Raw genomic sequence first — 22,962 nt, 5'->3', positions numbered from 1 at the left:
GCTTCGTAAGGTGTTGGAGACAGTCAGGCAATATTATGTAAAATGTTTTGTACAAGATACATGTTTCTTTTCCAAATACACTTTTGCAGAGGTCAAGAATCACTGGAGCTTTAGCTAGAAACTCAGAGCCTTCAATTTCAAAGGTGAGTTGTCTGGCATTGTGATTTAGCTCTCAAATCCAAATAATGGAGAGATGAGGAAAAAATCTGTACCTCCCAGAGGAACTGAATAATCTAGAAAGAAGTGCTGGTAGCAAGGAATGTGTCCCGTCATGCCTATAGGAACATCATCTCTCTTCTTCCTTCAGCAAAGGTCAGTCTACAAAGCCAACAGCTATTGGTACCTGAGAGGGAGAAAAAGTGATGCTACTTTAAGATTCTAAACACATGGGACAAGGAATCCAGGCTCAGGTAAATATCAGGCAGCAATGTGGGAAAAGGCCTATTTTCTTCTAGTATAGCAAGATGCATTTCTTTCTCTGGTTCTGACCTTCGAGCTATGAGTGAAAGTGACGACAATAAGTCAGGACATCCGAGACAAAAGAAATCTGACGTAAACAAATGTAAACACTCAAGTGAGAAAGCTTTATTGAAACACACACATGCATGTTGAGGTGGAATACCAAAGAACAAGAATGTGCCTGGGCTCTTGAGTTAGGCTTCCATTACAGTAGCAATCCATATTGAAGGGATCTTCAAAGAACATTCTATGCAATTCACACCTACAATGTTAACCACTCTAGCTGCCTGCAATCTAGTGACCTTACAGGAAAGTAAACCTGCAGCTGGCTCCATTGACAGTGTTTCTTCTCTGGTATAGATACCTTCACATACACCTTTGTATAGATAGATGGGCCGCTATGAATGAAAAGTCCAGTTTAGAAAAGTAAGTGGCAGGAAATGAAAGCTCACTAGATCCCTCTTGTAAGTTTTGACACACTATTCCCATGTTATACCTAGGTCAAATTTAGGAAACAATCAAAAATGGGAACGGAAAATATATTAAGTCAAAAGTTAGAATAGCTGGCTGGGTCCATCCACATTTTCATGGGGTGGTAATAGTCCCCAGACTGGGGTAGCACTGTGTTGGTTTAGACAGTCTTTGGCTCTTCTGGCTGAGACAGAGGTATACAGACTGTGTTCTAGGTTGCAGAATATCCCAGACACAAACTTGAAGAAAGCTATAGTACATGAGAGTAAAAATGTGTCATCTTCCATGAGGGAAATAAGGACATTTCTCTCCAGTAATTTCTGTAACAGTGTAAAACAGGGAATTCAGCATGGGCTGTGAAAACTTCATTCAGAATCACTTAGATAATCTGGGATCAGCTAGTAGGTCTCACAGGGCATGTTAGTGTCTCAGTGAAAAAGCCATTATCTAATTAAAGTGATTTTTCTAAAGTGACTCCCCAAAGGCCTAGGAAAGAACTGGGGAATTTTCGTTGCATTTCAAAGAAAACCGCTATACTCAAGCATGGTGGAAATTACTTAAAAACAAAAAAGTTAAAAGGCAGGTTCTAGAAGTATATTAATATAGATAATGAGATGAAATACAAACGGGAGGGGAAGGACTGGTTGTATAGGCCACTCCTGTAGTCTACTATCTTTTATAACGAAACCCAGCTTCCAAGAGCCTTCACCTTCGATCAGGCTCACCTAGACCCCAAAACTAGAACTAATGTCAAAAACACGTCTAGGGGATGTAGGAATAAGAATAACAAGATAGATGGTAGGGACTTGTTGTAAAAGGTTTTTAAAGGTAGTTAAACCATAGAAAGATAAAGGCAACTATGTACTCAGCAAATATACTAGACTAGACATAAATAAAAACCATTTGAAAAGACCCTTATATTCTTGGGTTGATTTCACAGGAGGAACATGCCTGTGTCACACTAGCCAGTAAAATAAGATCTGCAGAAATACATGTTTATACAAACACACACACATACACACACATTAAATTAGTAATCGTTCCTTGTGGTTGCGTTGCTTCTTTTGACTTGGACTACCCAGGGCTGCACCTGTAGATGAGGACAGGGACTCATACACCCAGCTTCTGCTTGACCATTGAGGAACGTAGCTGCAGAGTTCCTTCTGCCCAAGACCCTGGGTACTGTCGCATCTTCTGCCACAGGCTCACTTCCTCACCAGTCGAATCCATCCAGTCCACCACTTCGCCATTACTGATCCCTGAAGAAAAACATCAGAGGAGACTGAACATAGTCCTACCACTGAGCTCATCAGGGAGGATGGATTATAAAGCAAAGGAATCTAGCCCAGAAAAGACATTGTATAGTGAAGATAGACTGCTGGGGACAGCAAGCTGGCAAGCTTAGTCTACAAATACTTGTGCTCCCGAGACAATTGGGAGGGTACAGGCTGATGATATAGGACTTGAAATGACATTATGTCAATGGAGGTTTGTTGCTTATTGGCCTGACATCCCATACCAGAAGTGCTACCCTTCTGTCACTGGCAACTTGAGTTTTTAGGTTGTTTTTTAATTACAGTTAATTGTATATACTGTAAGAAGATAGTAGGCTGGCTAATAACTAGAGTACTAATCTACACATGGGACCTTGACTTAACATTTTTAGAAATTTGAACACTTTATCATTTTTGTTTTTATTGTTGAAGACAGGATTTCATGCTGAAACCATTGCTGGCCTTGAACTTGTGGCAATCTTCTTGACTCTGTCCACAAAGTGCTGACATCATGGGCATGCACAACCATGCCAAACCTCTGAATTCCTTTTTCTACAGCTATAAATTCTCAGCCTAAAGTTAGGATTATGTGCTCTTAATCCTATTCTATTGAATAGTAATTAATTAATTCAATGAACATGTCCTGAGTGCCTATTATATGCCAGTTTGGAAATATGATGAACACACAAAGAATGTCTCTACCCTGGGCAGCGCACATGTGAATAGAAAAGACAATGAGTACAAAGTCCCAAAGTAGGAAGTAACTTGATATATTTGGAGAGCAGAGTAAAAGTTACAACAGTTGGAACACAATGAGTGAGCAGGGAAATGATACAGGAAGGATAAAAAAGGAAGAGTCCAGATAACAAGGAGTCTGTAGACTTGGTAAGAATTTCTCAATATGAGAAAAAGACATTGAAAGGCTTTAAACAGGGAACCAACATAAAGAAGCTTACATTGAAAAAATATCATTGTAGATGCTTTCTGTTAGTTATTCATATATGAGTAGTATTCAAGGCCATAAGAATCAAGCAGACATGTCCAACCAGAACTGCATGGAGCTAAGGATAGTTATGAATGTGGTCCAACACAAGATCATAACTAATTAAAACAATGAAGTGTTTGTTTGTTTGTTTGTTTACTTTTTGTGATTTTTTTTGTAACTCAATTGCACAATTCTTGAGTGTGAACACTATACTTGAAAATGTCATAATCAGCTGCGGTGGCACACGCCTATAATCCCAGCACTCAGGGACACAGGTGGATCTCTGAGTTCGAGGCCAGCCTGGTCTACAAAGTGAGTCCAGGACAGGCAAGGCTACACAGAGAAACCCTGTCTCGAAAGAACAAAAAAACCAACAAAACAAACAAACAAAGCAAATGTCATTATATCACAATATCAAAAGTTTGGATAGATGTAATTAAGACTATAAAAAGAGGGAAAATGAGCATTCCAGACGGAGCCCAGAAAGTACCATCATTTCAAATCTGAGTACAAAATGAAGAACCCAAGAAGGAGATTGAGAAGTAGTATACAATGGAATCAAAGGGAGTTGAAGAAGGCAATAAGTGGTAAGCGTTTCAAGAAAAGGGAGTGATCTGCTCTATTTAGTGAAATAATAACCTCATTTTTGGCATGAGCAACCACTCAGAAGAGCAGAAGAATGGGAGTTATATCGCATATCACATGGACTAAGAATTTAAGGAAAGGCCAGGAAATAGAGGGCATTCTTTTTAGAGTGAGTGGGACATGTGGCCAATGGAAGATTTACTTCTTCCCTAATCAAAGTAGGCCTGAACAGGTTAGTATATGTCTATTATCTTAGCACTAGAGAGGTAAAGGGAGGAGTATCAGGAGTTCAAGGCCAATCTGGGCTATATGAGACCCTGTCTCAAAACAAGGAGAGACATGAACAAAGAGATTGGTATTGCCAGAGAAGATGTACATTCACCTTCAATAGTCAAATCAAATAGCATTGATCACACAGATGATCACAGTTATTGCAGAAGCAGAACCCTTGAGAAGCAGTAGGTAACCAAGAATCCTTGAAGAATGAAGATTTGCTGGCAAGGACCCTTCTCGCTATAGCAAGATAGAATACAGACAAAACAATTCAGGTATTTAGGTAGTTTTCAATGTTCTTTTGTAAGAGGAGGATGAAGTTCCTAGCTTTCAGGGTCCCCTTTCTGTACATAGAACACTGTATGAATTCAAGTGTCCCTTAGGCCTAGCAGGTAGCAGGCATTCAATAAGTGCATGTTGTATGTTTACATAAAGGAAGAAAATTTTTGTCAGAAAAGAGCTTTATACATTGTTGTGAGCGAGAGGTGGAAAGAAAAGAGAGACACTCATTGGATGTTTCTATAAAGGGAGAAAATTTCTGTTAGAAAAGAGCTTTCTACCTTGAGGTGGGCAAGAGGTCGGAAGAGTAGGAGAGACAAGAGGCCTTTAAGACAAGTGGTGATCAGATGGGGAAGAGAGAGTCTCACCAGTGCCAACACCCAGTCTGACCCCTCCCAGGAAGTCATTGCTGGCCAGGGGCTCCCGGTCCCATACAGTCAGCTCCAGGCACATGTGTTGCAGATCTTCCAGCCTCACACCATTGTAGACAAATGTATGGTTGTAGTGGGGATTCAGGGTCTTCTTCAGCACAGGAGTTTTACGCTTACTGGCCTTGTTCCTCATGGGAAGGAGGTATCTGGCAGAGGGTGGGGAATCATCAACACCTACTCAAGCTGGCAAGATATCTCAGTTCCCTTGACCCTACCACAGGCCTAGCCCAGGATGGTAAGCCAGCACCCAGGTCCAAGTTCACAACCCTCCTTTGAATCTGCTGAGCCACACTTCCCACTACTTGCACTAGATCATCTACTTCCTTTAAACCTGGAGAGAAAGTGAGAATGTTAGTCATGCTGTGGCCGATGCTCTAGCAAGGAAGGGTTTAAATATGTGCTTCCACTTTTCTCACTCAAAGTAAATGAAACCATTACGAAGTATGCATGTTTAGTCAAATAAGACTTCTTAGGGAGCTGAAGTCAGTAAATGATACAGAGGAAACTTAGAGTGCTTCAAAATTATAGAAAACAGAGCCCTGAACCCCGAATCTAGACAGTCATAGGACATGGAATTTCCATCTAGGAGTAAGGAAGAGGTATAGTCTGAGAAAGTCAGAACCTGTCTATCACCCTCCCCTTTGAAAGCTAGGCCCAGAGTTGGGACCAAACTGATCTCAGACCAGTGCAAAGGCAGTGGTAGAGATTGTGCCATTACCTAATTTCAGAAACAAAGCTACTGATGGTGGCAGGATGAGGGCAGGATCTACTGTGGAGAATTACATTGGGTTCCCCACTAACTTGCTTGTTCTATAACTGGTTAGTCTGATGCTGGTCCAGGGACTCACCCCTTGACAAAGCTGTCTGAAGTCCCTCCTGATTTGGCAGCCGTCAGGTTCTTGGCTTCTTTGATCCACACCTGGAGTTCTCCCCCTTCCCCACCTTTACCTGTAAGGGATGTTGGCCATTGCAAGTGAACGCCATGCCACCAGGTGTATCCTGAGCTTTAACTATATAGCATTTCCTCTCCTTGCTTTGGGATACAGCAAACTCCTTAACTGAATCATGCCTGCATCCTTTGTTCCTAGCACAGTGCCCAAGCATAAGAAGTAGGAACTCAATTAATAAACCCAATAGCAACAAATGCTCATTAAAAGCTTGCTATGAACCGCATGCCACCTTAAGCATTTAATTTCTTCATTTAGTCCTATGAGATGCACACTATGATTGTCCTCATTTTATACATGAGTCAACCGTGGCTAAAAGAAGCAGAGTTGCCTATTGTTTGCAAACCAATTAAAGCAGGAAGTCCTCTGCTGAGTCCTTGACCTCACCCCTTACTGCACAGGACTCACCAGAGCACCACCAATTTCCACCCTCCACCTACCATTCTGAATATCCTTTTCCCTAGACTGTCCTCTTGCCCTCAGTCTAAACACATGCTGAACTTAATGTTTCTTTCTTTCTTTCTTTCTTTTTAATATCCATTTTAAAATAAAAACCTCCCTCCCTTCGATCTAATCCCTTTGAAGCTGTTCTCTGTGCCTTTCTTTCCTTTCAGGATCACCAATTACACCGGCAAAGAATTGACCACGCACATCACCTCTGCTTCTTTGCCTCATCCACTCAGCCTAGTTTCTTGTGAAAATCAGATTCCATCCATACCTTCCAACCTAATTGTAACAAGCTGTTATCTTCTCAGTCGTCCTCTGGCCTGGCTGCGTAGAGTGTCTGGAGAGTGTTGGCAGCTCCTGGTCACCTCCTCTTCAAACGCTCTGCTAGCTTTTCTTTCCGTGTCTTAATAACCCTCTCCCTCATTGACATTTTCCATCTCTTCTACCCTTTAAATGGTGCTGTTCCCAAAGGTTCTGTCTTCACTTCTCTTCTAGTTATTCTGCACACACGCCGCACTCTTTGGGACCTAGTGCTTCCTCAAATCTACACTTTGGTTTCCCATTGCCAGCCGATCAAGTTGAACTCTTCATTCAAGCCCCTTTTCTTTTTTTAGTTGGCTCCAGACTCACTTCTGATCCCAGCTGCGCTCATATACATACCCATTCACATCGTAACTCCAGCTCCACCATAACTGGGGATCACTGACCCACGACTTCACAACCCCACATTTACCAGATATATATAGGCTGAGCTTTTTTTTTTTTTCAAAACAGAGTCTCATGTAGCCCAGGCTTGCCTCAAATTTACTATGTAGCTAATCACCTTCTGATCATTCTGCCTCCACCTCCCAAGTGTCAGCTTATTAAGTGCTCTGTGCATACAACAGAGGTCTTTATATGTGCTATGCGAGCACTATATGAACTAAATTGCATCTCCTACTTACAATCTTTATAATTATTTTTCTTTTGTTTTAGCTTTTCTTTTTTTTTTAAGATAAGGTCTTACTCTATAGCCAAGTCTGGCCTATAACTCAGTGTATAACCTATCCAGCTTGAAAATTCACTTTAATCCTCCTGCCTCAGCCTCCCAAGTGCTGGGACTACAGGCACCCACTACTTTGCCCCAACTACCAAGCTCTTTAAGAACCTGTTCAAGCCCCGTCCCTTCTTCCAAAACTGCTCCTCTCTTTCATCTTTGTTCCTGTGTGCCTGGTATAATCTCAAGGTCCAGTTTCAATATCACTTCCTTGGCAAAGCGCTCTCCAGCACCCTCATAGGTGGCTAGTTTGGGCACATGATGACTTTTCTTAAAAAATGTGTCCTTGGAAGACAAGTACTATGCCTCTCTTCTCTATGCATCCACAGTCACCAGCACCGTGTTGGCCATATTGAGTGACTCAGACATGCCCTTCCTATTCCTCATACTTTACCACTCTTTCCAAGCACCTTTCTCAGACACAAAGCTCCTATTCTCTTCTGCCTTCTTAGTAGCTTGACAAAGATGGACTAAGACCAAATCACATCAACTGCCTAAAAGTCATCTAAAAGGAATGCCAGCACTTTGGTATTTCCTTCCATTTGAGCTTGGTAAAGGCTTCCTTAGGAAAGGAATGCTGCCTACAAGATCCAGGAAACACCCCAGTCTGCCCTAGCCAACAGTGCCAGCAACCAATCTTTCACAGACTCTGTGTAGAAGCCTACAAGCTGGATCCAAGGCCCCAAGGAAAACTCACTCTTTTTCCGGTCACCTCCAACAGGGGGTTTGGAGGCTGGGATGTATTTCAAGGAAACCACCAATTCGCCTTTGTGTGCTGGCAAGCCAGCCAGGGACTCGGCACTGATCTGAAACATAGGGAAACCCAACCAGTGAAATCAGCCCTCTCAGGGAGCACTGGGACCTCTCACCCTGGGAGGATTATAAACTTGTTCCCATAGGACAGTGTGGTGGTTCGCCTCTGTAGTGCTAGCACAGGGGGGGGGGGCAGAAGTGAAAGGATCACAGATTTGTGGCCAGCCTGGAACACACAGCCAGACTCTATCTCAAAAATAAAGAAAGTAAATAGATACCATTATCCTAAGCACAGGCTCGTGGCACAAGACGGTCCCTCTTTTATGGCTACAATCCCACAGCAGCTATGGTTTTCTTTGGCAGTCTCTTCGGGAGGAGATCCAGAAGAAGTGAGGGGCACTACTGTGCACTCTGGGGATATGATTACTAGATTCCAAATAATCCCAAAGATATGCCAACAAGTTGGCCATAAAAATCACAAAGGAGCGAATGATATATGATTGAGAATCTTGTTACCAGAATTGTTAGTAAGAGCCAAAAAGTGGAAGCAATCTAAGTATCAGTGAATGCAGGCAGGGTTAAGAGTGACTTTAATGCCTTCATGTGACATGTGGCATGAGGTTCTCAGAAAGAACACAAGCTATCTCTGAAAGCCCACGTGCAAGTAAAGACAAATCACTGCAGAAAAGAAACCAGCTGGCTTTCCTCTCCTCAGTCATAGCATGAACATGATCTTCCTCTTAAAATCCAGCTAGATAAAATAGAACCTAGATGACTCCAGCCATGCTACCCATCCTGGCTATGTATCAACTGCTCCTAGAAATGATTTTTTTATTCAAATCCTGGTTGAATATAACGCATACTTAGTCATATACCTATAAAAATCTACCTTGTACCTGTTGAGTAAAACAAACCTAAATCTATGTTTTCATTTATATCCTAAAATAAGATTATATCCAATTTGTACTTTCTGAAAAGGGAAAATATAACAGATATACTTCCTAGTAAGTGAATAAAGCAAGAAGTAGAAGAAAATCTCATATTAAGTATAAACACAAAATATACTAAAAATATACATGTGAACTGCATTGTGTAATCCTTTGTATCACTGTCTCTAATATAGCACTTACTATTTCCCAGATAGTATTATTAGAGGCACAAATATATCGTTAATTCCTAAAGTAATCTCTATGATATAGGTATTACCCTCATTTTTGGGATAATGAATAAAGAAACAGAGAAGTAATTTTCCCATAACACACAATCATAATTAGCAGACCCAGGATTCAGATTCAGATACCCTGGTTCCAGAGTCCATGCTTTTTCCCATTAGACCGAAGAAAACAACCGAAGAAGATACAGAAGAATCCAACAATAGGGAGAACAGACTGGAAAAAAATCAAAGCTACCTTTCTTTATAACATCATCAATAGTATCCTGTTTGTGAAAAAGAGATACAACCACTTCTTAAAAATAAAGTTACTTTCAAAGGGGCAGGGGGTTGTGCTGGTTTTAGGGTGAGGTAAAAGGCTGCTACACAGATTTTAACAATTGACAGTTTGCTTGTTTGCTTCAGTATCAGGTATCAAGCCCAGGGCCTCACACCTGCTAGGCATATAATCTGCCTCTAAGATATGTCCTCAGCTCTGACTCACGTATTTTTGGGAACATCTCTCTACCTCTTGAATCTTTGGGCCAAAAGGACAGGAGTCAAGTTTCTTTTTGTTCCTTTTAGAAAGGCCAAAACTTAGTTAGCATAGTACCTACTTGACTGAATGGGTGTAACAGTGAGTGAACACAAGAGTCAAGGACACAGAGCAAGTAGCTCTGGGCCGCTGAAGTGCTTCACTCTCTTAGCTCACAGGGTATTGCTTTCCTTATGCTCCAGTTTTCCCCAGCACAAGCTGGCACAAACTAGAGGTACCCTTTCATATACCCATGTTTCTTGAGACTGGGCCTAGCTACATCCTCCCCACTGAGCATGCTGATGCTGGAAGGCATAATCTCCTATGTTTCAACAGGCAGACTGCATATCCAGAATAAACAAGCTAGTCTGTAGGGAAGATAGAAAAGAAGTGGGAAAGAGTTGTCATCAGGAGAAAGCAAAATACCAACACATGGATTGTTGGAGGTGGGGTCAGAAACATTAAATATAGAGTCTTTTATATTAAAAGGAAATAAATGATTTTTAAAATTTTTAGCTAAAAATAGTTTTTAAAACCCTTATTTTATGTATAGCAAATACGGTTTACATATTAAATAACACTATAGTAATAATGATTTGATAGTTTTAAATATAAGATATAAAGGAAAAATTTCAAGGTATTAAAATTTTTAGAGGAAGATAAAATAGTATTTTGTTTCATAAGCCATACAATTTATTAATTCCTAGACTGTTGATCATAGTGAACTCTTAAAAATCCAGAGTTTAGTATTAATTAGAAGCTGGCAGGCTTGTTTCCACAGCACATTTTCAGTCTTCTGAAAATATTTCCAAAAAGCACATACTTTCCTTTTAATGGAAGAGATTTTTGGGTGGCAATTCATGGTGGTTTACAATGCCATTTGCAATATAATTATACTAACTCTAAGCCACTGGAAGAATGATTTGCATGACAAATTCTTAAGAAATTCTAAGGCTCTAATAAGCATGTTTTGCTTTGATAGTAATTGCTTTCCTGCTTTTATGACTATTTAAAGTGGAAAAATGTAATGTCACTAAGGTTTTCTGGAAGGCCACAGGCATTAAATGACTAGAGACATAAACTACTCAGCTATTTGGCCCTAGGGCTTCCTATGACAACTACTTTCCCCAAAGAAGGAAAGATAAGGGTCAGGGTATGGCTCATCAGCCATCAGCACAGCACTTGTTTAGCATATGTGAAACTCTAGGTTGGATCACCAGTACTGAAAACAAACAAACAAAAAGGAAAAAATATAGGACAGCATAGTTTTAAAACATAACAATTTAAGGACCCACTAGTAGGGGTTTGGTAAATCAATTTATAATATAAAAATGTGAGAGAATATTATATAGCAAGTAAAATGAAATAAATCTGTAAGTAATGGCACAAAAGGATACCTATGATAAATTGTTAATATATATGTTAAAATATATGTATATATATAATATATATATATATATATGAACAACAAGGTTTATATGAAGTCACTTGGGTCAAAAAAGAATACAATATGTATGTGTATGTATAGATAACAGAGGGATGGCAAATTAACATCTGTCCTGCTTAGTACAAAAATTCTAGAAGTATACTTAAATACTTAAGAGTGGTTATTTCTAAGTAATGAGATTTACTTTCTTTTTACATATTTTTGGTTGTTTTATTTTTTAAGATTTATTTATTATATATACAGTATGCATCAGATCACATTATAGATGGTTGTGAGCTACCATGTGGTTGCTGGGAATTGAACTCAGGACCTCTGGAACAGCAGTCAGTGCTCTTAACCACTGAGCCATCTCTCCAGCCCCCCCCCCCTCTTTTTAAAGATATTTTTGATTGTTTTAATTTGGAACTAGATAGATAGATAGATAGATAGATAGATAGATAGATAGATAGATAGATCATTTTCCACTTGATATTCTTAACAGGGTAAAAGTTCAAAAGTTTAAAACAAACAAACAAACAAAACCCCTAAAAGACAATAATAAAATGGAACAGTTAAAAGAGAATTTCTCTTCTACATCAGGCTCTCTTCCTAGAGGCAGCCCTATTCTGAGCTTCTTGACCATCCTTGCAAATATATTCTATGTGCTGTGCTTTGTTTTAAACATTCAAAATGTTATTATAGCTTTTAAAGGGGTTTGTCTTCGATTTGTTGTGATAAACAGGAAGTTGCTGCCTAAAGGTCTCTGATGTAGCTATTTAACCAGAATGGTAATAAGCTATGGATGGAATGGTGATTATGCGCTACACACTAAAGGATGACTTCCTTCAGTCCCATATCAGGGAGTAGCACTGCTGTATCATTTTGTAGAAGGCTAAACTGAAGCTCACAGATGATAGGTGAATTCGCTGCATTACCAGTAAGTCACAGAAGCAAGATTCTAGTCCTCATCTGCATTAAGCTACCTGTCACTATAATGCCACCTTACTACACAGCCATCTGAGGTCCTATCTCTAAGGCAAAAGTCCCCTGCCCTGTGCACAGGACCAAGAGGATAGCCATGTTTTTGCCTCTTGCTTCAAAAACTAGAAGTTTGGCTTAAGAAGAAACATCCCAAAGGTTAGACTTGAGAGGAAGTGCAAGTTAGGACGTCAGGATACAGTCAGGCGCTGGAAGGTTAGCAGAAAAAGTTTGGCATGCTGTAGCTTCCTGCTTTGCCTGGTTTACACGGAAGAAATTGCTCCTGCTTACCAGGTGCAAGAACCTCTGAAATTGCTGCCAAACTCAGAAAGGCCAGAAGGGTGCGGCAGAACTCTACAGACAGCTCCATGCAAAGCCACTTCCGACACAGACCAGCAGAGGTCACTGCAGACAATCCATCTGGGAACCAAGCTGTGAAAAGAGCTTTGAAGCGGACTACCTTTCCGTGTAAAGGGAGGCAATGGTCCAGCTTCTTATCCAGCTTCCAAGAGTCCATGTGGACCTCCGCTTCTCCAAGGAAAGTGTTTCTGCCGAAACGACCATGATGCCAAACAGAAAACTGCAAAGTCCGCTGAGCCAAAAGAGATTCTGAAATCTCATACTGTGAATGGAAAGGAAGCAGCCCATGGTGGCCAGTTAGGAGTTATTCCTCCACAATGAAGTCTTCCAAACCCAAAGCAACCTGTCCCCATGATCTGTACTTCAGCGTACCAGATGGTTTTAGTTGTCGAGTAAACTCGTCGCAAATTACTTTTATTTTTTTTTATTACATTTTCCTTATTTGTGTGTGTGCATGTATGTGAGTACATGAATGCCATGTGTATATGTGTGTGCACGAGCACGCCATGGCATGACTGTAGAGATCAGAGGACAGTTTGCAGGAGTTACCAGTCTCTTTATACCATGTGGGTCGCCTTGCTGTCCCTCAAATAACTTCTTGTTTAAAAAGATTATATTTCTGTTATTTGATGTGAATGTGTACCTGGGTATAGATGCACACCAAGGCAAGAATATGGCATGGGATCCCCTGGAACTGGAGTTCCAGACAGCTGTGAGCCACCATGTGGGTGCTGGGAACTGAACTCAGATTCTCTGCAAGAACAGCCAGTACTCTTAACTGCTGACTCATGTCTCCAGGTCCTCAAGTGAGGTTTTATACTGAGCCTTGTGACCATGTGAATGTCCAACTTCACAACAATCTAAGGAAGTCTAATTCACCTTTGTTCTTGTCCCCAAGAGGTGAGGATATGGACCACATGCCGTCCATGACTCCTTGGGCACAGGCACGGTCTTCCAGCCATGTTGAGGAGGCAAAGCTATAGAAGACATAAAACCTTGTCCCCTCTCAGGTCAGATACATACCCTAAAGGTCTCATCATATAGTGGATTGATGGTGTCCCGCTTGATGCTCGTCTTTCTCTTTCCTTGGCGGGATTTGTCAGGCAGCAGATAAGTCTTCACATACCTAGAAATCAAGAGCCACACTAAATTATTTGCTAGCCTTTCTCAAGTTCCCCACACCCTCGTTCCCCCCACCCCCGCTTTTTTTTTCTTTCCTGCTTGGCATATGATGAACTACTATGTCATAAATGTCATTTTTGCATTTTCTAAGTCCTAAGCCCTTTAGTATAGCACATCTCACTATCCTTCCCCTAAAGAAGTGATCATTTTGACTCAAGAAGACCCAGACAGATTCCAAGGTCTACTTTCTCCTGTCAGGGTATTAGTCAGGTCCCAGAGGCACTCACGGGTTGGAACGCTTCTTCGCTTCATCAGCATAGGCCAGCTGGTGGCACTCCTTTACATGGATGACCAGAGTCTGCGTTTTCTGCTCAAACTTCAGTGAAAAGGCAATCTTGCCAGTCACAGAGACGTTCCCAAAATCACCAGCCTCACTATAGATGCTCATCATGCTGCCAATGGTACTCTGAGGGGAAAGCAGTTACAGAGGTCTAAGGAAGACACACTCTACATCCCTCGTTGCTCTCATCTTCCTTCATGCTAAAGCCAAAAGCCTCAGAAAGGCCTGCAAGGAGCCAGTACTGCCAATAGACCTCTACCCAGAGGGTAAGTCAGCGCCAGTAGCACATCCATAGGTGTTTGGGTTAATAGTTCTCCTTCTGGCTCATACAGACTATCGGTGGCTCTTCCTCCCTCATCTTACACAGTCTACTGATAATTTTCCCGATCTGTAGACTGCTGAAGAGGAGTAAAGAGTTCTGCTACAGCTAAGTCCATCGATGGTATGTCTTATGTGTGTTGCAACATTGGCTAGAAGGTGTGAATCCCCAGTTTTAAAGGGGGCTTTAATGCTCTACTTTCTATCTAGCAGTATCTACAGAGGGAAAAAAAGATTGAGACAGAACTGAGAGCAGCCAGAAAGCGACCACTGCAAATATAAAGGTGCTCTCCTCCCTGGTAGCAGTCAGGTATGTGAGGTGAGCCCTACAGTTTCTTCCAGTGGCAGTGTGAAAATTTAATTACTCTACTTGCTAAATCTGTTCGCCTAAATAGCAGTCTTTGTACTTAGGGTAGATATAGGCCCTGATTAGTAGGTGTTCACGAGGCTGTTTTATATTGATCCCTATCCACACCTTGATGTCAATCTGGCAAAGATCTTTCTCACGATGCATCTAGTGTGAGAACAGGGAGCAGCTTAAGATGAAGAGGTCTGCTCTTGTTTACTTCATGGCATGGCTATTCTCTTACAGGAGTTACAGTTGCTTTTCACAAAGCTATGATGAAATAATGGCTAGAGTCTTTGCTACCTCTTGGAGCTGTCACCTAGCTGTCACCTAGAAGTTACACTGAGCACCTAAGCCCTAACTGAGGACAGAAACAAAGAAACAAATGTGTGCCCCTTCCCTAGGAAGAGTGACTGGGACAATTTCCCCAGGTCCGAGGCTGCCCTAGGGAGGCTAGCTCCTCTTTCCTTCTGGGCGCCCCATGTGTCTTTAAGGCCCTGAACATACCATGGAGGAGCCACTCTGAGTGCTGCCTCTGGCCAGTTTCTGGCGATGCAACTTCACCAGGTGGTCAATGTCCTCTTCTTCCTCTTCCTCCTCTTCCTGGAACAATGGAGACATGAGAGTTAATAAGAGTAAAGTTCAAAAACCAATTGTCTTTCCTTCCATGAGGACCAAAGAGGGCTGCAAAAGCTCTGAGATCTCACGTGAGTATATATGCACATATCCTTTTAAAAAATATTTCATCTCAAAAGAATATAAGCATTTAATATTTTCATGGGAGTTTTGTAACTCTCCCATTTGAATACCCCACTCTAGCCATCTCTTTGTATGTTTGAAAATTTACTCTTATTGTTGTCATGGTTGTTGTTATTATTGTATGTATTTTCTGGTATTATTATTATTATTATTATTATTATTATTATTATTATTATCATTTGAATGTATGTGTTCAGCCATGCATGTGCGATGGCATGCATGAGGAGGTCTAAAGACAATTTTAGGAAATCAGTTATCACCTTCCACCTTAATGTGGGCTCTGGGGATCGAACCCACACTGTCAGGGTTTTGCAGCAACTGCTGCTGCCCCATCAGTCAGCTCACTGGCTCTATCTTTGCATTTTAGTCAAAATAAGTATTTGAGTAGCCAAGCATACTCCCAAAAGTGTGATAAACAGTAAACAACAACAAAGACAGTACTTTAAGCAAACCAGGAGCTGGGACTACTTCAGAAATCAAGGGGACTATGGGTCATTTCACCTTTCCCAAAGAATTTAACAATTTGGATGAGAGAATTCTGTACTAAAGTTAACTCTAAATTTAAATTTTTAATACAGTGATCAAGTAAAAATGTAAGAGTACTTACCAGATCCACACTGAGGCCTGGTACAGATTTGCTTCTGTCTCCCAAGATGCCACCTTCTTGTGCCACATCTTCTGGGCGAAGGTCTATCACAGACTTCGTGTATTCTGCATGAAAGACCAAATTTTTAAGAAAAAAGAAACCTGTTGTACTCCACACTGAGAGCCACGCACTTAGAGCATGAGCCCTGTGAATCCTTGAGGGGAAGGCTACCTGGAGGCCTCAGGACTTTTCTGGTGTTCTTCTTGAAGATCATGGCACCCTCGTCAACAGAGACTGCGTTTGGGCTCCCTGACTGAATGTCCTAAAAGGGAATAAGGTCAAGGACATGGCAAAAGACCTGCAGGTAGACCAGGAGCAAGCAAAGAACACGCACAAGCAGCTTCAGGGTCAGAGTTTAAGGTGACTATGACTATGACAAACTTAAAAGAGAGATTGATAGAGAAGCCATGGTCATGCGTATTTGAGCCAAGACCTTTGAGATGATTCCAAATGAATTCTAGGTAAAATTTTAGTTGAATTTCTGATGAGATATGAAGACATGGGCAGAAAGAGGGAGAAAGGGAGGGAGGGAGGGAAGGAAGGAAGGAAAGAAGTGGGAGGGAGAAAAAGGAAGAAAAGCAAAAGCAATGGCCTTCAGTTTACCTTTTCAACTTGGGATTTGGGAGCAGACATCTTCTTCCATTCTGGGAAGAGTCCAGACCTATCCAGAGAATCTCTCCTAGAATTATCAGAAGTTCGAACTAGATCATGTGTTCCCCTTTGTCTTCTAGCCAGCACCCCCCCCCCAAAGCTCTAGCAAGGAAAGAGAGTCACTGACGATGCTATAGCAACCAAACGGAGAAGACCCATTTTGCATCCAAGTCACCTTGAAGGAGTGCAGAACATCAGGCAAACAATTGTGTGTGTGTGTGCATGCGTGTACACACACACACACACACACACACACACACACACACACACACACACACACACCCTTTCCTACAGAACAAAAGCAGACTCATCCACAGTGCACATCCAGGGAAGTTCGCTCACTCCAGGATGCTGTGCTCAAAGCCAAATCAATAGAAGTACTAAAGAGAGACTTCTGGTGAGGTCAGAGGACAGAACAGGCCAAGGACAGAAACGAGGACTACTCAAGGTAGAAGAAACCTGCATGTTGATGTTTGAGAACAAAATGAGAGCTCAGCATGGGTAGAAGTGACTTCATTGGGGGACCTCCACCTGGAAGTGCTATCAGAGTCAGCTGTGTAGCTATCCAGGCTCTCGCTCTCATCCTCCAGCGTACTCTTTCCACTTTTCAGCTTTGGCACCTCAAACGGCACACTAGAACAAAAACCAAGATTCATTGTTTTACAGGAAGTGAGCTCTCTTGCCTCCGGATAGATATCTTTCCAACTGATCCACAGTAGTAATCTCACTGATAATTTGAACAGCAATGTGAGTAAATTTTACAATTGTGGGCTTCACAGGTGCTAAACAAAGACTCTACCACTGAGGTGCCTCCCCAGCCCTGTGAACAGACTTAGCAAGCACTTAAGTCATTCCCCATACCCGTGGAAAAGGAGTTCAACTCCTTAGCATAACATGAAACTTGTAATGGCGCACCCCTTCTTAGGCCTCCAGGTTCACCTCTTATCCTCACTCTTCTTCACACTCCACATTTCAGAAAACTAAGATCTCCTACTTTGTAAATATCCTAAGCCTGTCCTTTTTCATATGCAGACCCAGCTGGCCTTGAACTCACAGAGCTCCATCGGCCTATGCTTCCAGAATGCTATGATTACAGGCCTGGCAGTAACATTATACTCCCTTTCCATGATTTTTTTTTTAGGATTTGTTCATTTATTTATTTTATGTGTAATAATGGTTTAGCCTATGTGTATGTCTGTGTGACATATGCATGCCTGGTGCCTGTGGAAGTCAGTACAAGGGCACAGGATCCCCTGGAACCGCAGTTACATGGTTATGAATCACCACCAAGAGGGTGCTGGAAACTAAACCCAAGTCCTCTATAAGAGGAACAAGTGCTCTTAACAGCTAAGCCATCTCCTCAGCTTCACTTAGAATTATTTTTATTACCCCAGAGGTAGAAAGAATCCAAAGGCTCATCTACAGATGATGGGATAACCAAAATATTGTATAGCAATACAAAAGAATATTGTCCATCTACAAAAGAGCATAAAGCTCGAATGTCTGCGGCAACAGGGATGAATATTGAAAACTTTATGCTAACTGAAATAAACCCATCAGAATGTCCACAGTTGGTCTGAGTCAATTCAGATGATAAGTGCAAGGTATGCAAATATGGAGAGGTAGAATGTATATTAAGGGCTGGGAGAAACAGCAGTGGCTACTTAAGGTACAAGGTTTCCTTTTGGAGTAGTAGGGATGTTCTGACAATCAATAGCTGTGACGGTTGTGCAACACCCTAAACGTTCTAACACACATAGAATTGAACTTCACAAAGTTCAAAATAGTCTAATGCTAAGTGAATTTTATCTCAATTGTAAAACAACAACGCGAAGAAGCAGTCATCATAACATTGATTCTAACATCCTTCTCTATCTCAAAATAAGTTATGGTCTTTACAGAGGTTAACAAATTCTTATGCAACTAGCTTCCCATCCACTTCTGTACTTATTTCCTCGCACAGCTACCCCCAACTCAACTCCAGATTACATGTGTGTCAAACTCATTCTGAGTTATTTTATTTATTTGTTTGTTTGTTTGTTTGTTTATTATGTATACAATGTTCTGTTTGCATGTATGCCTGCAGGCCAGAAGAGGGCACCAGATCACATTATGGATGATTATGAAGCACCATGTGGTTGTTAGGAATTGAACTCAGGACCTCTGGAGGAATAGCCAGTGCTCTTAACCTCTGAGCCATCTCTCCATTTTACCTACTAAATTTTCTGTCTACAATGCTCATCCCCTCCAAAAATTCTCCACATTTGCCCCTACATTTTTTTCAAATATCACCTTACAATTTAGGCTTGCCCTAAGTATCCTAAGGAAAACAGCACACACACACATACGTGTGTTCCTGGCATCCCCTATCCCTTCACTCTGGTGCATTCTTTCCATCTAAGTTGTCACTATCTGACAGACTACATATATTTGATTATTTGCTTTTTCTTTGCTGTATGGGCTCCCTACCCCCAAATCTGTAATCTGCAAGCAAGGGGCCCTTTTGTATCCACAATAGTATCCCAGTGCATAAAACAATATTTGGCACATAGTAAAGCTTTCACATACATTTAACAAACAAATGAACAAGTAACCAAATCTACAATGTTGCAGCCAGTAGAGAAAAAAAAACTTTCCAGATTGTCAGGTGATGTTTGAGATAGGTCTGTGCAAACAGTAGGAGCTGAGTTGAAATCTTAGCATATACAGGAGGTGAAACAGAGGTCGTTCTTAACAAATGTACCAGCTCTATCATACGAAACACAGCAAGGTGCTTCGTTTTCTTTACTTTACTTTAAAATCATTTTTGTCACCTTCACTGAGAAGGGGAAAAGAACCTCAAACAGAATCATTCCTCTAGAGATACTGTTCAACAATAGCCCATGGAGTGTTTGGTGCTTGTATTTCTTTTTTCCCCCCTAAAGATGAATACGTTCTGATCCTGAGCTGATGCAAACAACCGTAGGGCAAAAAAGCAATTATTTGACATCTGTGCAGTAAAAATAAACTCAGAGAGGAGTCCTGGTCTTTATCTGTGTGATCTCAGGTAAATCATTTAGCCTGTTTTCTTTTCTATAAAAATAAAAGGGTTGAATTGAATTATCTCTGAGGCTCCATAATTGTATGTAAAAATCACTTATACTCACTCAATCTGTTTTCATGTGTATAATAAATAAGGGGCTTCTCAATCCAATGAGACAAGAGGTCGCAGACAGCCAGAAGCCATAGATTTCAGAAATTACATTCTGACCAGTGATGTCAGATGTGTTAATCAAGTTCAGCAAATAAAAGCCATTTTTAACCTTAACTACAAAGGAATAAGGGAGCCTCATCACCTGGAACAGATGACTCATACACCCAAGGCTATCTGATAAAATCACAGTACATATATACAGTCAAGCAGCAACAAACATAAAAATGAACAAAGTGCTCTGGCGTTGGAAAAGTGTCTGTGCTGCAGTTTTCTGCTGTTTTTAACTAATTGACACAAACAAGCTGTACGTGCTTAATTACGCAGGCTGATGATTTCTGGTAATAGATATGCACTTCAAACGCTACTGCTACAGTTTAGTTAAGGAACATATTAATCACTCTCTCAAAGTGTCTACATGCCCGTTGGCAATCCCTTCTTTTCCTTCTAATGCCCTGTTCCAAGGCAAATGTTAATCTAGTTCTGTCACTAAAAAATTAGTTTGTATTTTCTGGAAATTTATATAACAGAATCATATAGACACATGGAGTAGGTACTCTTTTTTATTTTATACTGTTTTTTGATTGGGGTTTTGTTTTGTTTTGAAGCATGGTCTCACTGTGTAGTTCTGATCAACCTGAAATTTGCTATGTAGATTAGGCTGGCCTTAAACTCACAGAGATCCACCTGCCTCTGCCTCTGCCTCTGCCTCTGCCTCTGCCTCTGCCTCTGCCTCTGCCTCTGCCTCTGCCTCTGCCTCCTAACTGCTGGGACTTAAGGTTTGCACCACCACACTCAGAACTCAGGTACATTTTTCTGTAGTGCTTTTCACTCAGCATACGTATTCTGAGGTCCATTCATGACACTGCATTATCAACAGTTTGTTCCTTTCGTTAACAGATCAATGTTCTGTGGCATAAACAAACCAGAGTTTATCCATTTACCTGTTGGTGAGCATTTGAATTGTTTCCAGGTTTTAGTTACCATGAATGAAGCTATTGTATACATAATAGACTCTAAAGACACTACCAGAAGTCATTTAAAATTGATAACCACATTCAGCAAAATGGCAAGATATAAAATTAATACACAAAAGTCACCAGTTGTTCTATATATAAATCTCAAGCAAACTGAAAAAGTAAACAGTTTCAGTTTTAATAGCCTAAAAGTACCCTGGAATAAGCCTAACTGAGGATGTGAAAGATTTCCGCAATAAAAACCTTAACACACTGAAGAAATTAATTGAGGAAGATACCAGACGATGAAAAGACCTCTCAGGTTTATGAATTGGAAAAATCAATATTGTGAAAATGGCTATTTTACTAAAAGCAATTTACAGATTCAAATAATCCCTACCAAATTCCAGTGACCTTTTTCATAGAAATAAAAGGGAAAAAAATCTTAAAATTCCCCTGAAAGCACAAGAGACCCCAGCAGCCAATCCTGAGCAAAAAAGAATACTGCAGCAGGTATCACCATACCTGATTTCAAGTTAAACTATGGAGCCATAGTAATAAAACCACATGGTACTTTCATAAAAACAGACTCATATGCCAATGAACTAGAATCCAGGACAAGGCCATACAACTACCTCATTCCTTCTGATAAGCTTTCATGGTACTGAAAGGTGCTACATTGGCCACTGGGAGAAAAAAAACCACTACATGCTACAGTACTGACCTTCCAGGCAAGATGCACCTACTGGTGCAATAGTGGCATGAAGTTTATGAGGATAACAAACTGTTTCACAGAAAGAATTCAGGCCTAGTAGTGTAAGCCTGATTAAAAGCTCATGGCTCAGCAAGTCAGAGGCCCTAGGACAGTGGTGCTCAACTCTTTCATAGGGGTCATCTAAGACCATCCTGAATATCAGATATTTACTTTACAATTCATAATAGTAGCAAAATTGGAGTTGTGAAGTATGAACAAAAATAATTTTATGGTTCAGGGGGTCAGCACAACATGAGGTGCTGTATTAAAAGGTGACAGCACTAGGATGATTGAGAACCTATGTCCTAGGGAAAAGCCTACTATTGATGTTTTGGCAAATGACATGTTGTTAAACTGCTTTCTAAGCATTTATACTTATACCCATAAATTAATGCTGCCTTCAACTTGGGCCAAATAAGTTTCTCTCTGCAGTGGCCAGCAGTTAATACAAAGAATTATAATCCATCAAAGCACAGAGAATAAGTGCCTATTGAGTGCTTAGCCCTAAATACAACTTCTATAGCAACTGTCCTCCCATCCTCTGGCAAAGCTCAGGGAACATCACAGAATGGTGGATAAAATTTAAGAGGAGCCAGAGGCTGAGGATGAGTACCATTAAAGGCTGTGTTGGGGACATGGCGTGCCTACTGCTCCACTCATAAACTCACTGCAGCTATGATTATCTGCACAAGATAACGTCTACAGACAAAAGAAAGAAAAGAAGATAAAATGCAAGCAGAGAAGTAGCTTTACTGGTATAGTATAATTTAGCCTGTCAAACTTGTATTATTACTATTAGTATATTAGTATGCCATTGTATGGTTTTATAGATTATATATTTAGTTAGTTTCTCTCTCTCTCTCTCTCTCTCTCTCTCTCTCTCTCTCTCTCTCTCTGTGTGTGTGTGTGTGTGTGTGTGTGTGTGTGTGTGTGTGTGTGTTGTATTATTTTCCAGCATATAAGATGACCCCCAACTACTTTAACTTTAACAGTTAAAATATAGAGTTTGGAATACACTTGCCATATAAGACTACCCCTCTTCCAACACACACCCTGTGCAGCAGACTTGGGCTTCAAACTCTATATTTTAACTGGAAAAGTTAAAGTTAATGTTAAAGTTGGGGGTCATCATATACACTGAAAAATACAATATAAAATTGCTTTAATTGTAGTTTTCCAGTGTTTTATACATGCAAAATAATTTTAATTAATTCTGCGATAAAATATACTTTAAAATGTGTGTGTGTGTGCATAGGTGTATAAATGTGCAGGTGTGTGTGTGTGTCCAAGATTGGCATTTGGGTGTTCTCTTTGATCCCTCTTTCTCATATATTGGAGCATGGTATCCGGGTGACATGGCAAACCATCCATCATCTTGCTATGGGGTTCTTTGTAAAAGCCTCCCCAACTGCCACACCAAACCAACTATTAAGTGGGTTTGGGGGACCTAAACTGTAGTACAACAGCAAGCACTTTACCAACTGTGCTATC

At 40.8% G+C, this 22,962-nt stretch overlaps 1 protein-coding gene across 3 annotated transcripts in view; it reads right to left on the bottom strand.

Annotated features, from left to right (window-relative positions):
- Positions 1-563: 563 nt before the first annotated feature.
- Positions 564-22,962, bottom strand: part of SYTL4 (synaptotagmin like 4) — a 54,300-nt gene continuing 31,901 nt past the window's right edge. For 2 of the 3 annotated variants that reach the window (XM_084789946.1, XM_084789947.1), the window contains exons 6-17: positions 17,103-17,204; positions 16,524-16,599; positions 16,092-16,182; positions 15,882-15,985; positions 15,023-15,118; positions 13,799-13,977; positions 13,413-13,515; positions 12,490-12,651; positions 7,885-7,993; positions 5,606-5,705; positions 4,695-4,903; positions 564-2,189 (exon numbers count right to left, since the gene is read on the bottom strand). In XM_084789946.1, the coding sequence (XP_084646072.1) occupies positions 2,041-2,189; positions 4,695-4,903; positions 5,606-5,705; positions 7,885-7,993; positions 12,490-12,651; positions 13,413-13,515; positions 13,799-13,977; positions 15,023-15,118; positions 15,882-15,985; positions 16,092-16,182; positions 16,524-16,599; positions 17,103-17,204 (1,480 nt within the window). In that variant the 3' untranslated portion in view covers positions 564-2,040. The remainder of the gene's footprint in view (positions 2,190-4,694; positions 4,904-5,605; positions 5,706-7,884; positions 7,994-12,489; positions 12,652-13,412; positions 13,516-13,798; positions 13,978-15,022; positions 15,119-15,881; positions 15,986-16,091; positions 16,183-16,523; positions 16,600-17,102; positions 17,205-22,962) is intronic. The other variant, XM_084789948.1, reaches the window with a different exon arrangement.

This window comes from Acomys minous (assembly GCF_964271855.1).
Source record: "Acomys minous genome assembly, chromosome: 7".
Taxonomy (NCBI): domain Eukaryota; kingdom Metazoa; phylum Chordata; class Mammalia; order Rodentia; family Muridae; genus Acomys; species Acomys minous.
Note: the sequence above shows the minus strand (reverse complement) of the source record. Positions and strands in the feature narration are given on the sequence as shown.